The following is a 17791-nucleotide window of genomic DNA, read 5'->3' as shown; positions in this document are numbered from 1 at the left end:
CACAGACCCCATTCAACCACAGCACGAGCACGATCACTCTGTAACGCAAGGTGAAGGCATTCTCTGCTGCTTCTAGGACATGTAAGTCCCTCCTGAAGTTTGACAGAGATAAATAAATTGTGGTCACGACCTGGATAGGCTCACTAGTAGCATTCAACGTCGGTGGCGTCTTCTCTTACCTGTTTAAAAGAGGCTCAGAGGCTCAGTGGCCTTGAGATTTGAACACAATACAGCTGATGGAATCTTGCCACTTTCCTTTTGAATAGACTTTAATTGAGAGCGAAGTGAAAAATGCAGGTTACAATTTTAAGTGTTATCATCAATATCTTGTAAGATCAACACCCAGTGATGCATCTAGTACTTATACAGTCCTAATTTTAGTTGTCAAAGAGCAAATCATTATCAGACATATATTTACACAGTAATTTCAAGCAACAGTAAATAATAAATTCCCTCCCTTAAAAAACAAAACACAACACAACACACACACGCACGCACACGCGCACACAAGCACTTTTAAACAATGCATTTCCTCACCCAGGAAGTCTCATTTTTTTCACATATACTTGTAGACCCAAAGTTACTTAAGTTACTTAAAAACAGTCTGATCAGTGGAGATTCTGGACCAGCCCCTATTTTCTTTTAAAGTCACTTTCATTTTTACAACTTGAAGCCACATAACCAGCATGGTTTGTTTACACCAAGGACACCCCCAATGATGAAAATGAATTCCCCTTCATTTGTGCGAGGAGATATGTACATCTATGAAGACACATATGATTACTACTCAAAAGAGTCAAAAACATACACAAAAAAATCTCAGATCTTCATAGTTTCTTAAGAGCAGTGTGCCAATGTTCACATTGAAATAACTGAATGGTAAAATTCTTTTAGATTTCTATACAGAGGTACTGGTTAGTTCTGATTCTTTCTTCAGCTGCTTGAAATGCATGAGCTTTACAAGTTGCCTGGCAGAACTACATCTTGCTTTCCAGGTTAGCGGCCTGGCTGACCTCGGGAATGTTAGACAAGACTCACCCCCGATGCCTTGCTCTCTGATTTATTTCTTGCTGATGCTGTTAGTAAATGGAAACCATGACAAAGTTTACATTAGCAGACACATACACATGCCCTGGCCTATAAATATTCCATGATGGAAAATGGTACAATAATTCCATCCCCAGCGAAAACGAGCATAAAAAAAGAAGGGAAGGGTCAGGGGGACATGATCAGCCATGACTCTTCTTACAGTAGAAAATCCAGACCAAATGGCAATGGGCTTTTAACTAACCGGACACTGTTAGCCGCTTCTCCAGGGCCTGTGAGTCAACTAAAAGTAGGCAGAGCAGAGACCAACTCTTCCAGGCACACCTGGTGGTTTCCAGAGGCACCGATATCTTGTCTTGGAAGTTGGATGAAGAAGATCAACTGAAGTTTCCTTCTTAGGGAAGTGAGTGAGGAGGAGTGGAGAGTCAGACTTGAAAGCAGTTCACACACCGTGCTGCCTGGGACACTGAAGGGTCCCCGAGGGAGACCCCCTCAAAGTGCCAGCTGGAGTTTGGTCATGTTTCTCTGATGCATGTTGTGATGGCGGACTAATTCATCTGACCGGGCAAACTTTTTCTGACAACTTGGCCACCGACAGCTGAAGGGCTTTTCACCTGTTGACACAATTGCCAGTCAGAGACACTTGCAATGAAGAGACAGGCGCAAGTTCAACTATCAAGGCCTGAGTCAAGTCATTACAAGGCACCCACTCTGAATTCCCCATCGTTCCATCCCTGAGCTAACCAACTGAGCTCATTTCCCAGGCAGCCTTGAAACAGCAGCACCTCTGGGGGCTTTAAGGATCGAAATATTGTAAAGTTATATTCTTAGGCCAGAAAACTTGGAAAGTGGGAGATAAAGAATGAGTCAAGTTGGGGGAAATGTCTGAGCAATTCATAATTAAGGGGAAGAACGTTTGTTTCAGTCTCTGCTGACAGAATGTTTTGCGGACTGTGTAAATTTCTCCCCCTTGCTGAGTAAGTTGGGAACTGAGCAGAACTGGGCTGCAGAAGCCTCCAGGTCATCACCCTGGGTATTACTGAGTGATCACTGTCCAGGGATCTGAGCTGTGACTGAAGCTTTTAATACTTCTATCTGTGTAGATACCCTGGATGGGCTGGATACTTTAAAAATAAATCACTGATACCAGTTTGCATGTTATGTGTTGTTTTTGTTTTTCTCTTAAAGTGTTACTGAGAGCATAATCTTGTTATATGGAAGATTCTAGTTGGGGCGTGGTTCTTAGATTTTTAATAAGCTTGCCAGAAGATTGAGGCTTCTCCACCCAAAGAGCCCTCAGACATTCTTTCCAAGCCTCATTCTCATTAGGGAGAATAGCTATCATTTATTTGATGCTTAACATATGCCAAGCCTTGTGCTGGGCTGCACACACACACACACACACACACACACACACACACACACACCCTCATGTATTCCTTACAACAGCCCGTAGGGGAAGCGTTATTATCCCCACTCTACAGATGAGGTAGGACATCTATTGAAGGCAGATGCAGGCAGAACTCAAATCTCCAGGTCTGTTGAATTCCAGAGCCCATGCTCTTTCCTGTATCACACCTCCCAGGCCTAGCCATGATGGAAAAGCAGCTGCGGCTCCATCCTAAGGAAGAATGTGCAGAAGCCAAACCCTGTACCACTTGACGGATCCTCTCAGATACTGCTGGTCCCACTTGGCCTTCTCTGAGTACTGATTTGGACAAGCACTGAGAAATGTCCCAGGAAGGCTGGTGTCCCAGGGTCAGACTGGAGGCCAATCAAATGCGGTATTAAACAGTCTGCTGGTGAAACAGGTCATGTCACACTTACTTGGGGAGTGTGACAGCAGTGTACAAGGGACTATAACACTTTGCCACCAAATTATGAGCTCAGGACTAAGTCAAAGAAGCATCGAAGGCACCTGAGGAAGGGAAGCAAGATCCCATCCCACCAACCATGGACCACAGGTACCTTGGCTCTGTTTTTAAATGCAGCCAGTTTGGGCAGAGAATCTGGGGCTGCCCAGGGGTTTATGGTGTCATGTTTTCCTTCACACGCTGTTCCTCTGCTCTTCCTGGCCTGGCTCCCACTCTCCAACCCCACCTCCAGCAGTGCCGTCAAGGGCTGGCTCCTAATGGACAAATCCCAACCCTCTCTCTCATCATCTTCATTCCTCTCAGTCTCTCAGTGGTGTTCAGCTTTGCTGACTTTGATTCTCTGCTTGACTCTCCATGCTCCCTGGACTGCAGCGTAAATGCCTGTTCCTTCTCCAATAAAGAAGCAAGTGGGACAAGGTGGGCTGGAAGCAGACAGAACTGGATTTGCTACTTACTAACTTTGTGACTTTAGATAAGCCATTGAATTACTATTGCCTCAGTCCCCTCATCTGTAAGATGGGAATAAAACATGCCGACCTTACTTTTTTTGTTTTGTTTTGAGACAGGGTCTTATTCTGTCACTTGGGATGAAGTACAGTGGTGGGATCACCGCTCACTGCAGCCTCAGCCTCCCAAGCAAGCTCTAGTGATCCTCCTACCTCAGCCTCCCCCAAATAGCTGGGACTACAGGTGCACACCACCATGCCCAGCTAGTTTTTGTATTTTTTGTAGAGACAGGGTTTTGCCATGTTGCCCAGGCTGATCCTGAACTCCTGGGCTCAAGTGATCCACCCACCTCAGCCTCCCAAAGAGCTGGGATTACAGGCATGAGCCACCACACCCGGTCCTATCTTACTCTACTTACAAGCATGTTGTGAAGATAGACTTAGATAAGCTAAGCATTAACCCTCTTTCCAAAGGTAGAAAATATGCAACAAAGGTGGTGCTATTTTTATTATGAATCACACCAGCCTTGCAGAAAGCAAAAACCTTCAGCAGCCAGTAAATAAATGCCCTATTCTCCTCTCTGTACTAGTACAAAAGAAATAATATCCACACACTGATACTGGTCCCACAGAAACCAAGACCGCTCCGGGGGCATTAACTTTCAGCAAAGCAAGGACTCAGTTCTCTGAAAACAGTGCCATGAAACATGTGCTCTCAGAAGAATAAATGTTTGGCTTGCTAGAATTTCTGCTGCTTTTCTGTAAAGTTGATTATCATATCAAACAGAGTGACAAAATGTGTGACATGACAAACTGGAAACAGTAGGGACCTGGCTTATCTCTTCATTTTCATTCTGCACACTCCAGCCATTTTTTCCCCATCTTTCTCCTTCTCTGTATTTCCACCCTCCCCTTCTTTAAAAAATGTTATTATTTATTATTTAAAGATAGCCATGCACTATTCCTTCTCTCAGCTGAGGCTAAACCTTAGAACTTTTACACTAGTCTTTTCCAATCCCTCTCATCACAATTTCATTCCACAATAGTTTAAAAAAATAATGAAAAATAAATGTGAAGAAAAGTTTACGCACTTGTTTTACCTGTATGAGTCCTGGTGTGAGTCTTCAGGTGGTCGGACCGGGAGAACTTTCGCTGACAAGTTTTACACTGGAATGGTTTCACACCTAAATGGACAGAGAAGGTCTAGCCTCGGCCCTAACAATGTGGGGCACAGTGAGGCCCACAAGGCTGACTCCTGACAGCTGGAGGAGCCCAGCATTTCCAGCCACACCTGCAATGTCTGCATCTGCCTCACCCTCAGATTTCCCCAGTCCCCCAGGCCCAACAAGAATCCCTGATTCTGCACAGTAATCTTCAAGGACCTGCTTCTAGCTTGGGAACAATCATTCCTTAACCACAAAGGTCCAGCTTCTCGCCAGCTGGAAGATCTCAGCTGTGTCAGAGACAGGAAAAGTGAATCACACGCTACAAATCGGATTCCACTCTCCGTCACCCTCATTCTTTGCCGATGCTCAGTGTATCATCAGCCCAATGCTAGTGGGATCTCGCTGTTCTGTGGTTTGCAGGGGAAATGTGGGGTGTTTCCTTTTCTTTCTTTTTCTTTAAGAGGAGGAACATCTCCAGAGATTATGGGGGAAAAATACTGGAAAAACTAAACACATGGCTGACTCTCTCATTCATATTCAACAACAAAGAGAATCATGAAATCAATCCTAGCCCAAGGGAACATGGCTGGCAACAATGAGAAGTGAACCTACAAACCTGTATGTCTCCTTTGGTGTCTTTTGAGCTGGTCTGAACGAGAAAACCTTCGCTCACAGTCCTTGAAGTCACACTGGTATGGTTTCTCACCTTGGGGAAGACACATATTCTATTTGAAAATGACACTGGAAAAGGGGATCTCATTCAAGGCAACCTCTCCTACTAGGACTGAACAGATCCCAAAATGCCTAAAGCACTTTGTTGGAGCTTTTTAGGGTAGGAAGATCCCCAACCTGCAAGTTAGAAATGAATGGGAGCTCAGGGGCCAGAGGATTCCACCCCGAAGCTCACATCTAGCTCTGCCATTTAAAAAAAAAAAAACAAAAAAAACAAAAAAAACAAAAAACCCTGGGTGAGGTGTGGTTTCTTTATTGCAAAATGGGTCCAATAATACAGCAACTTCAAAGGATTTATGACCTTTGCATAAAGGACTCAGCCTAGGGCCTAGCACAGAAGGAGTGCTCAAAAAATATTAGCAAATAAAAAACAAAATATTTAACTCCCAGGCAGAATCTGAGGCAGAATTCTGGGATGCATGTGCCTTGAGGTCAACCTCATGAAATAAGAGTTTTATGTTTTATGGCCCGAAGATCTGGTGTTCTGTGCTACGACTCCTTGTTCTTGAGTCAAGCAAATATGCCTCCATGGTTGTGAGATCCTCGAGATACACCAAAAGCATTGAGAAAGTTTTTGGTGTGCTTTATCCAAGAGAAGCCAGTAGTGGGATTACCCAACCTCCTGACTCAGAATGGAGAAGCCTCACCCCTGCCCTCACTAGAGAAAGTTCAGCCAGATACTGGGACCTGAGCCCCAAGAGAAGTGAGCAACCCCAAGCCTTCCCACCTTCCTAGGAGAATCCTGAGTCACAGGCATCTGGGATGGAAACAAGCCATTCTGGAATCAGTCAGGTCCTGTTACCTTTCCAACCTCAAAGCCTCTGCTATTTCCCTCACGAATCTCTATTCCCCACTATGCCAGAGCTCACATCCTGAAGTCCTCCTTGCACTCTGCTCACACTAAATGTTCCCTATCTCCACATCGAAAAGTCTCCTGTATGTCTCCTTCTTCTGCAATGCCTACTTGGAAACTGCATGGGTCAATTTCCCTTCCTTCCCTCATTACAACATTTATTCCAGGGTGTCTAATGTGGTGAGCTATGTCTGGGTCTACAATTCTACAATTCTTCCATGGGCTGGAAAATCCTGAGGACTGGAGCCTTTTTATTTCTTTTCTCAGAGACAGAGTCTCTCCCTATTGCCAAGACTGAAGTGCAATGGTGTGAGCCTAGCCCACTGCAGCCTCGAAATCCTGGGCACAAGCCATCCTCCCACCTCAGCCTCCTGAGTAGCTGGGACTACAGGCATACACCAGCACACTTGGCTAAATTTTTAAAAATATTTTTTGTAGAGACGGGGTCTCACTATATTGACCAGGCTGGTCTTGACCCCCTTAAGCAATCTTCCCGCCTATGCCTCCCAACATACTGGGATTACAGGTGTGAGCCACTGCACCTGGCCCCTTTCTTTGTATTTGTATCCAGCTTGGTGCCTTATGCTTCACCTCTGCACGCTGGAGAACACAATACCCCTAATGAGTCTGATTTCCTTCCCCTGCCTTTGAGCTTCTGCTCACCTATCACTTTCTCTGCCCAACCTACCAGCCTTCACTGGTTAACCCAAGCCCTTCTTCCTCCAAGAAACTTTCTCAGATGACCCTAGTCATCTGATACCCTCCAAACTCCTCGGTGCCTCCTGTCTCTGATTTAGTACATGATCATGTACTCTCTTAGTCACTTTTCATTTGTTTATATCCTCGCTCCCAAACAAACCACCAACTCTTTGAGAAGGGGGATTATAACCTGCAGTTAAAAAGCAGGAGCCTGAGTCCTCTTTCTGTTATATCCTACCCTCTTAATAAATGTTTTGCGAGTGAGGATTAAATGAAATATACATGTAGAGAGCCTGACACCCAAAAAGTACTTAATATAATAGTCCATACTGTTGTTATAAATAAATAAGAAGATATTGCTCTCTTTCAAGGGGGGCTGTAGGATTGTTAAATACCAACCTGCCCTCGTCTTCTGCAAGGAAGAGTTTCTTAAAGGCTCCAGTGGGTCTGGGGTTCTGGCTCTCCTGTTCACTGCCTTCCCTTCACACAGTTGTCTAATCCTCACTGCATTCTAAGTGCTTCTCTCCCATTAAAGGTTTCTACAACCATATTGCCTTCATTTATTCCCTTGCATTTTTCAGGCAGGATTTTACTTTTTCGTTTTCCTTATAACCTTGACAGTCACTTTTCAAATGATCCCATTTGGGGAAATGTATAAAAATATAACATGCCACTGGTCCCCTCCTGTTTAGCCTCAAAGTCTGTGGCCCACTAAGTGCAAACTCGGGTTGATACCAGAATTGTATCCTCTGGATACAGTGAATTAGCAAAATCCAGTGGTCTGAGGAAATCTGAATGCAGCTCACTTTTTTCTCCAGCTTCCCAAGAGCAAAATCAGCAGTAATATTACAGTTGTAACAGTCATCTTATAATTATGCTGTTCTTTGATTGTGGAAAAGGTAGCAGTAGCTCCTCTGTAAGAAAACCTGGGTTTCACCACACTCCCACACTCCCACCTAGTGCCCACAAGGCCCAGAGCAAACATTCTGTGACATGGCTGTCCACATTCAAGGTGGCCAACACCAGACAATGCCAGTTCTCTGTTTCCCACAAGCAGCCTCCTTGACCTGGGGGAAAATCCAGTTTCATTGGAGTATCTTCAAAAATCATCATCTCTCTCTCTCTCTCTTTTCTTTCTTTCTTTTTTTTTTTTTTTTGGCAGATTCTTGCTCTGTTGCCTAGGCTGGAGTACAGTGATGAGATCTTGGCTCACTGCAACCTCTGCCTCCTAGGTTCAAGCAATTCTCCTGCCTCAGCCTCCTGAGTAGCTGGGATCACAGGTGCGTGCCACCACACCCGGCTCGTTTTTGCATTTTTAGTAAAGACAGGGTTTCACTTTGTTGGCCAGGCTGGTCTCCAACTCCTGACCTTGGGTAATCCACCCACCTCAGCCTCCCAAAGTGCTGGGATTACAGGTGTGAACCCCCGCACCTGACCTTTTTTTTTTTTTTAAAGTGATCACAATCAATTTTCCCCTTCCTGTCTGGTTGATTATTACTGACCTAAGCAGGTAAGTTTTCTTTGGACCATCTCTTCCAAAATTTCACAACGATCTTGCCCATCGACCTTCTAAAACCACTTGATGACTATATTCCCAGGCTAGCTCCTCTCTCTTTAGAAATGCTAATAGTATTCTAACACCAACACGATTCCCACGCAGGTCTCTTTAATTCTGTGGCACTTTCTCTCTACCACTCTGCTCTGCCCTTCTGGAAGACAGTTTACTGACTTCTGTAATAAAGGATGGATAATCAGAATGCAAAATGGCCTCACAGCCTCTTTACATCACCTGGATCAGACCTTTCAAAGCAGTGCTTACTTCCCATCCTGGAAATGACCTGGGTCCTTAGCAGCGTGACAGCCTGGAAAAGGAGCTCTTGAACCATGTTTGTCCAAGGCTGGACAGTGGGCACACTTACCAGTGTGCTTCCTGCTGTGCATCTGTAAGTGGGACAGCTTAAAATATCTCTTATTGCAGCCTGGGTAAGCACACATGAAGGGGCGTTTCTCACTGGTCTCAGATGCCGACCGCACAAGAGTCGGGGCTACTCCAGGCACACGCCGCACATCCTGTAGGCAGACAGTAAGAGGCAAGGAGGCTTTAAGCCATATGTGAACATTCAGGTAGGTCTTGAGGGAGAGTGAGCACTGGAATATATTCAAAGAAGGGGTGGCAGGTGCAGACCTAAAACCACTCCCATGCACACTCCAGATCGCCATGGCAGACATCACTAATGGATGCTAGATCAGGACATTCTACAATGCAGTGCTCTAAGGTCATCACTACTGAGCAACCAGAAGTGGCTCTTGAGATGAAACCTACATGAAATGGCTGTCCCAGAGCCTCTGCAAAAGAAATGCTGGTGCCTCGAAGAGCTCCCAATCCATTCTATCTCTCAGTTTCTCCTCTTGAGATAGTGATGTTTCCAAGTCCAAAGTCCCAAAACCTAACTACTCCCTCCCGCTTGGAGACATGACCACATGACCTAGAGCCAATCTGCAATGGGTGGGGGCATCCTTATTTGAAAAAAGTGGGATAATGAATGAGCCCCAAACTGACCAGATCGTCCAAGTATAGATAAATAACAAGGAAGAAGGAGCCCCTGGATGTGGTGGTCCCATCTGTGAAAGGAAGCAAAACCCACCAGAAGGCAATGGTGAAGCCAGCACAACCTTTAATAGTGACACCAGAAAGCACTGGAATCCGTCTGCCTTCTGTGCACTGCACACATCCTTTGCAGGGCATCTGTTGCTCCTCTTTATCTTGTGGAAGTGCAGTGTGTGTGTTGTCAGTCTTCCAAGAATAAGAACTGGAGGAAAACAGAGAGGCAAGCTCCCCTTCCTCTTCTTGGGGTCAGGGAGTCATAAATGGGAGCTCAGCAAGTGCCTGAGTGGGCACTAAATTCTCCTCATTCCTTTACAGATGTGCAAATCAACCCCATAGAGGGTGAGATGCTGACACTAGAGTGCATCCATGTTTTGGTTTTGTTTGTTCTTAAGACAGGATCTTATTCTGTTGCCCAGGCTGGAGTGCAGGAGTTGCCCAGGCACGATCGGGGCTCACTGCAGCCTCGACCTCACCAGCTCAAGTAATCCTCCCACTTGAGCCACCCGAACAGCTAGGACAACAGGTGAGAGTCATCATGCCCAGCTAATTTTTTTTTGGTAGAGACAGGATGTCCCTATGTTACTCAGGCTGGTCTCGAACTCTCGAGCTCAAGGGATCCTTCCACTTTGGCCTCCTAGAGTGCTGGGATTACAGGCATGAGCTACCATGCCTGGCCTAAAGCGCATTCATGTTTTGTGCTAAGACCTGGAACCACTTCTGAGTATAACCAACTTCTTGCCCCGTGCATTTTCCACTCTACCCCATGCTTGTGTTCTAGTCCCTATTTCACATTGCCCTGCACTGAAAGGTCACTTTCTTTTTTTGGAAGAAAAATGCTATAGTGACATACAACGCAACATTGATGTTAATAGGCCGAAGTGTCTCAGGGATAATGGTGGCATAAAATTAAATGGTGAGCCAGTTGTTGGGTGGGAATACTCAACACCTGTCCAGTCTGGAGTTTTTTAGAGGCCATGACAAGGGAGCTTGACAAACTGGGCTTGATGGGAAAGAAAGCAAAGGAAGCATTTTCCATTTCCCTTAATTCATCCTAGAAGCAGTGCACATGGGAACAGTTGTTAATCTCAGTAAGGGCCCTGGTGAAGGATTCTGATGGTATTCGTCAGGGGACAGGCTTGATGTCTCCCCAAACCGTCGTCAGATTTCCATATTTCTGTAACTCTTGCCTTTATTCCTCTCCATTGAAAGGCTTGGGAGTAGGGAGCACGCTGTTCTCTCTTTGTGACACTTCTGGAAACATTAATCAGAACATCTCAGAGCTACTTGCCCCACATATCCTGTGGGGTCTGGCCCGGATACAACTTACTTCTAGAGTACTGACCATTCTGGTGAAACTATCACTGCTGTTACTCATGTTGCAGCCATGGATTGATGTTTATAAGCCATAAATGAACCCCTTAGTAACTGCGTGTGCTTCTGACCACCCAAAATAGAGACTCCGCAGGGAAGGTAGTCTGAAGGTCTATGGAGGTGGCAGACCAAAATGTCTATTGAATTCTCTGAAACTTTTACCTTTATACTTTACTTTCCTCATGCTCGTTGGAGACCTCTCCCTCCTCCAAAACTGTTCACCATCCTCTGCCTCCCTAAGAAGCAGTATCAGGAGGTAGGTATAAACAGGGGATCTGAAGTCAGGCAAGACCTGTGTTATTAGTCTTGGCTTCACCATTTACTAGCTAGGTGATTCTGGTCAAGTTATTCATCACCTCTGGGCTTCAGTTTCCCCACCCATAGAATAGAGAGAATAACAGTACCTACCTCATCAGGGTGTACTGCAGATGAAATGAAGGGGGAAAGGCCACATATAGACACGGAGAAACCTTACATGCATATTGCTAAGAGAAAGAAGTCAGCCTGAAAAGGCTACATCTAGTATGATTCCAAATATATGACATTCTCAAGAAACAGCAGTGATTGTTGGGAGAAGAAGAGGGAGGGAAGAATAGGTGGAGTGTAGGGAACTTTAAGGGTAGTGAAACTATTCTGTAGGATACTAGAATAATAGGTACATGGCATTATGCATTTTTCAAAACCCATAGAACTGTACAATACGAAAAGTGAACCCTTAGGTAAACTATGAGCTGACCATAACTTATCAGTATTGGCTCATCAATTACAACAAATGTACCACATCAGTACAAAATGGTACTAATAGGGTAAAGTCCATTTTTTTCAAGTCTACGTATAAAACTTAGCACAATGCCTAGTATATAGAAAATGTCCAGCCATAGGCGGTACAGTTAGTATGATTATCATCAACACTTGCCACGATGTGTCTACCTGTGGGCACTTTACGGTGTAAACCAAATCTTAGAAGTCAAAGGTCCAGGCGGTTAATTCAAACCCAATTAGTTCAAAAGCAAAAGCCACACAGCCTGCCCTGGAGAAGTCAAATGGAGCAGTAAAGGCAGAAAGGAGAGGATTCTGTAGGAGGCATCTTGGGCTGTGTCAGGCAGCGGGGCAGCCTCTCTGGGAGAGGACACAGCTGCGTTATCAGACCCAGGGGACGAGCAGGGGTCCCTGATGTTAAAGGAGCTTGCAATGAAGAAGAGGCTTGCCAGGGCCAAAGAGTCCATCAGTAAGGAACTAAAGGGCCGGTAAGCAGGAAGAGGCAGTGCAGCCCCCTTCCCGCTAGGGCCTCTGCGTGCTCACCTGAATGCCTCTGAAGACACCATGCGTGTGTATTCTGTACTGGGCGCCGCAGAGGATGGGCGTGGTGTGGTTATCGCTCTCGTACCCTGTGCCGTGGCTGCAAACACAAAGAAGGGAAAAAAGGCTCAGGGTGGCTCACAGTCGCCATTTGGAAATGCTTATCTGCAGTCAGGAGGGAATGATTGTTTTTACAGTTCACAGAACAAAAATAGTTGGTTTTTGCCTCCCTCCACGGGGCCACTTTAGATGCAGGGTTCTGTGGATGGCGAGGCCGCTGGATCCTGGGGCCGCCACCTCGCAGCCCCTCCCTCATCCTCCGATTCTCCCAGGCGTGCACCGTTCCGGTCTAGGTCTCGCTCAGACAAGCCGAGGAAAGCCGCAGTGGCAGGGTTTCATCCTCGGCAAGTTGTTTACCATCTAGATGGCAGGGCTGACAGCTGCAAGTATCTCAGGAATGAGCAGAATGCCTCAAGCTTCACGTTAAGTGCACTGAATTTTTGTCGGCACCTCATGACTCAGTTTTTACCAGATAACACCAAAAAAGTGATGACGCAAGAAGAAATGTCGTGTCCTCAGAAGTGGGGATTACACATCTGTGGACCCATTCTGCTTAAACGACAGGTCAGTTTTCCAGATCAACTTAACTCTTGGTAGCCTGCCTGTGCTGTAGGTGGGCACTGGAGAATCTTCCTCCAGCATTCGACTGACTAGTCCCCTAACTGGTGCTCAGGTCACCTTCGACTACATAGGAAGAGCTGAAAAATGTGCAATGCTGAAAAGGACAACTTGGAAGGGATGGATGTTCTGCTCTAAAATTATTCTCTCCTTCAGATACAATGCCGCTATCTGCTCTACACTTACTTTAGTTCCAGATGAGATGAGGCGGACTGAGGTTTTTCACCCACACCAGCAGCACATTAGAATCACATCTAGAAGCACCGAGCAGAGCTCTTATGAAATAGTTCTGTGAAATGATGCAGCTGCTTTGCAAAATATCTGGCAGTTCCTCAAAAGGTTAGACATAAAGTTAACGTATGACCCAGAAATCCCACTCTTAGGGATATTCCCAAGAGAAATGAAAACAGATGTCCACACAAAAACTTGCATATGATGGAGTATTATTCAGCAGTGAAAAAGAACAAAGTACCAATATATGCTACAATATGGATGAACCTTTAAAACATCATGCTAAGTAAAAAGAAGCCACTCACAAAAGACCACATGTAGTATGACTGCATTTCTATAAAATGTCCAGAATAAGCAAATCTATAGGGACAGAAACTAGATTAGTGGTTGGGTGCCTTGAACTGGGGGAGTTGGGAAGACATAGAAAATGACTGCTGAAAATGTCCTAAAATTGTGGTAATGGTCATACAGCTGTGAATATACTAAAAACCACTGCATTGTACACTCTAAATGGGCGAATCACACGGTCTGTGAAATCCATAAATCTGCTTTTAAAAAATTATTGGTGGGGGGGTAGTCGAAGAGGGATGCATCAGTATATTTATTTATTTACTTGAGATGGAGTCTCACTCTATCACCCAGACTGGAGTGCAGTGGTGCGATCTTGGCTCACTGCAACCTCCGCCTCCCGGGTTCGAATGATTCTGGTGCCTCAGCCTCTGGAGTAGCTGGGATTACAGGCGCACGTCACCACGCCCGGCTCATTTTTGTATTTTTAGTAGAGATGGGGTTTCACCATGTTGCCCAGACGGGTCTCAAACTCCTGGCCTTAAGGGATCCAGCCATTTCGGCCTCCCAAAGTGCGGAGATTACAGGTGTGAGCCACCAGGCCCAGCCACATCAGCATTTTTAAAAGCCTTCAGGTGGGATTAAACTGGCTGCCAGCACTAAGAATTCCATTCTCTGCCTCCATTACTCTTAACAGTTGGTTCCAGGGGTGTTGAGCAGGGAGGCAGGTAAGCTGGCGGGCGGATCAGCCCACTCCATCTGCTGTAGTGTGGGGAAGCCTGGAGCTGACCCAATACTCACTCACCCAGCAGAGAGAGTGCCTGGACAGGAAGAATGTCTGCCAGGACAACTGAAAAGTCCACACCCCCTAGGGCCACAGAAGCTGTGGGGTTTCACATTTACTTCTGGCTCTAAGCATTTTAGAAAGAACTGCCTGCCACTCTAAACTACCATACCTTGTCTCCACATCCTTCAAATAATTTTTGACTTATCTGGGACAGGGGGAATGTCTCAAAGAAGTAACCCCAGGGTCAAACATGCAAAAATTGGGCAAAAATGCCAAACCAAAAGAACATATGTCCTTCTGACCCTTAGAATGTGTTTACCAGGAGAAAAAGGCTGTGTCTGCCTTCCTTACAATCACTTGGTATAGACAGTGGGAAAGTGAGAGGTGATGACAATGCCCATGTGGCAGCAGAAAGAGGGCAGGACCAGAATGGTGCCATGGTGCTGCCAGAACATTTTGCCTCAAAGGTTGTGAAGAGAAGCTGCCTTTGCTTGCTTCAGTCATCTGCATGGAGCCACAATGTGACTTACACATTTTCTTTCTTTTTCTTTTTTAGAGCTTGCTCTATTGCCCAGGCTGGAATGCAGTGGTGTGATCATAGCTTACTGCAGCCTTGAATTTCTAGGCTCAAGTGTTCCTCCTGCTTCTGTCTCCCAAAGAGCTGGGACTATAGGTGTCCCACACCATGCCCAGCTGATTTTTATTTTTATCTTTGTAGAAACAGGGTCTTGCTATGTCCTCCATAGGATGGTCTCAAACTCCTGGGCTCAAGTGATTCTCCCACCTTGGCCTCCCAAGATGCTGGGATCACAGGAGTGAGCCACTGCACCTGGCCTACTTTCCACATTTTCTAGGGCTGAAGGAGTTCTAGGGACACAACATTGAAGTTCTGCCATTGAACGGTAAAAATTAGAAATCTGTCTTGACAGCTAAGCTCTGGATGTTAGGTGGATTCCTGGAGGGTGGGGACACGGGAACAGACTTTCCTGAAGACAACTGTCTCACGAAATGAAGCGCTGTGACACTCAAAGGGAACAGCAATCCGCAGAGCCAGACGCAAACCACAAACAAAAGAAGCAACATGCAACAAGACTGTGCCTGCCAAATATGCCAGTAGATTCTCCTACCAGGTCCAGGAAGGAAAAAAAAAAACAGCCAGGCCCCTGCCTATGGGGACTTGGGTCTCCAAAAGACAAACATACCAATGCAATTCCACACTGTGGAAACCTGCAATTCAACACTTCCCAATGTGGTGTGCCCAGAGCACCAAGTATAATGTACTGGCATTTGACGTGGTAACAATTCTCTCTAAATAAGTTTATAAAAAGCACCTCGGTGGTCTGGGAACCACAGACTAATAGAGATAGAAAGGACCTAGAAAGACCATCTACGCCAACCCCCCTTCAAAGTAGCAATCTCTTCTAGCTCATGCCCAACAGTTGATCAACATGACTGGTGACTAGTTTTCAAGAGAGCCCATTCCATTTTAGGAGAGCTTTAAAAACAAGCTGAAATCTGCCTTCTCGTCTCTGACTCCTGGAGAACCACTGAAAGAATATTACTTTTTAAAATTATTTTATTTTATTTTGAGACAGAGTCTCACTCTGTCACCCAGGCTGGAGTGCAGTGGCGCGATGTCAGCTCACTGCAACCTCCGCCTCCTGGGTTCACGCCATTCTCCTGCCTCAGTCTCCTGAGTAGCTGGGACTGCAGGTGCCCGCCACCACAATCGGCTAATTTTTTTTGTATTTTTAGTAGACATGGAGTTTCATCATTTTAGCCAGGATGGTCTCAATATCCTGACCTCAAGATCCGCCCGCCTCGGCCTCCCAAAGTGCTGGGATTACAGGTGTGAGCCACCCCGCACAGCCGCAAATATTACTATTTTACAGCCATCTGTGTGTATCTCCTCTGCCCCATTGTAAAGTTGGCCTTGAATACGAAGACTCCCTGCTCCTCTCTGCATCCTCTAAACTCAGTGACTGAGGCCGGGCGCGGTGGCTCACGCCTGTAATCCCAGCACTTTGGGAGGCCAAGGCAGGCGGATCACGAGGTCAGGAAATCAACACCAGGCTGGCCACCATGGTGAAACCCATCTCTACAAAAATATAAAAATTAGTTGGGCACGGTGGCACGTGCCTGTAATCCCATCTACTTGGGAGGCTGAGGCAGGAGAATCGCTTGAACCCGGGAGGCGGAGTTACAGTGAGCCAAGATCATGCCATTGCACTCCAGCCTGGGCAACAGAGCAAGACTCTATTTCAAAAAAAAAAAAAGATTTCAAACAGTTTTCATATTTTTCTGTTTTGTTTCCTAGTAGACTTCCTTTTGAGACATAAGATAACTGACCCTGCTGAATGACAGGGAGAAGGGATTTGATGAGTCCTTGGCCAAGATATTCAGGAAGATCACAGGAATTTAAAGCAAGGTGTCATGAGGCTATGGTTCCAAGTGGGGAAAAGAACCGTGAGTCTGAGGCAGGCAGGTAAAGACATGCGAGAGGAGGTTCAGGGTAATATGACTACTTCTCCTGTCCTGCCACAGAGGCCACTCTGCTAGAAGCCACTCTCCAACTTAACAAAGATACTTCAGACAACTGTTCCTTTGGTTTTATTGTTCAACCAAGCACAAATCATCCATTTAAGTATTTAGCCCATCATCCCCTTTCTTGTCCACAAGGACACCAAAAATATCAAATATTTTTTGCAATGAAGAGCCACTATATTAGTAAACTTCCACTATTGGACTGGTAATTCTACCCAAAAAGAAACGGACTTGGGCACGTGTCTTGCATACCACTAACCAATGTTGGTAATGATCCCTGTTTTCTCCCCAGCTTGTTCTCAAAGATCTGGCTTAGTAACTTATCCAAGAATTCATGCTAACTCTGTGGTTTCCAGAATCCACTGGGTTTTTTTCCTACTTGAAAACTAAGACATTTATCTGTCTCAACTCTTCGGTCACCTCTCTTATTCTCCATGAATTTCCAGGTTATTGGATGAGGAGGCAGTTATTTTATGTGTTTGCTAAATTGGTCAGAATATAGATTTGACTCTTTTTAATTTAAAACAGAGCCACGAACTCAAATATTCCTACAGGGGCCAAGTAAGACAAGTAAAATGAAGGCCGCCCTAAAGAATGAGATGACATTGAACTCACAGGGACGGCCACCCTGGCCACACCACCCTCTGACCAACAGAGGCGGCCACGACTCAGCTCTCCCAGCCAATAACGGTAAACAATGTGAACCCAGCATTGCTATAGCTTTCCATTATCAAAGAAAAGCAGGAAATCTGGACTGTTTTGAGAGCACCTGAGTTATAAATTCTTGTAAATAATTGAAGTTTTAAAGAATCACTGTCAGGTCAAATAAAACACACATCTGGCCTAAGGGCCACCAATCTGCAACTTATTGCATGTATCTCATGAGCCTGGTGATTGAGATCAATAACATTTAAGTTTTTAGGGCATGTGGGTGGCTCACGCCTATAATCCCATCACTTTTGGGAGGCCGAGGCAGGAGGATCACTTGAGCCCCAGGAGTTCAGACCAGCCTGGGCAACATCATGGTAAGACCCTGTCTCTACAAAAAAATTAAAATTAAAATTAAAATTAAAAAATGCTGAGTGTGTTGGTGTGCACCTATAGTGCCAGCTAGCTGGGAGGCTGAAGTGGGAAGATCACTTGTGCCCACGAGTTCAAGGCTGCAGTG

At 45.6% G+C, this 17791-nt stretch overlaps 1 protein-coding gene across 4 annotated transcripts in view; it reads right to left on the bottom strand.

The window, feature by feature from the left end:
* Positions 1-251: 251 nt before the first annotated feature.
* Positions 252-17791, bottom strand: part of WT1 (Wilms tumor 1) — a 48116-nt gene continuing 30576 nt past the window's right edge. For 2 of the 4 annotated variants that reach the window (XM_025356332.1, XM_025356335.1), the window contains 5 exons: positions 12099-12195; positions 8737-8887; positions 5150-5239; positions 4459-4551; positions 252-1661 (listed from right to left, as the gene is read on the bottom strand). In XM_025356332.1, the coding sequence (XP_025212117.1) occupies positions 1540-1661; positions 4459-4551; positions 5150-5239; positions 8737-8887; positions 12099-12195 (553 nt within the window). In that variant the 3' untranslated portion in view covers positions 252-1539. The remainder of the gene's footprint in view (positions 1662-4458; positions 4552-5149; positions 5240-8736; positions 8888-12098; positions 12196-17791) is intronic. The other 2 variants (XM_025356333.1, XM_025356334.1) reach the window with 1 other exon arrangement.

Source organism: Theropithecus gelada, chromosome 14 (assembly GCF_003255815.1).
Source record: "Theropithecus gelada isolate Dixy chromosome 14, Tgel_1.0, whole genome shotgun sequence".
In the NCBI taxonomy this organism is placed as follows: domain Eukaryota; kingdom Metazoa; phylum Chordata; class Mammalia; order Primates; family Cercopithecidae; genus Theropithecus; species Theropithecus gelada.
This window is presented reverse-complemented; position numbering and strand designations above follow the sequence as displayed.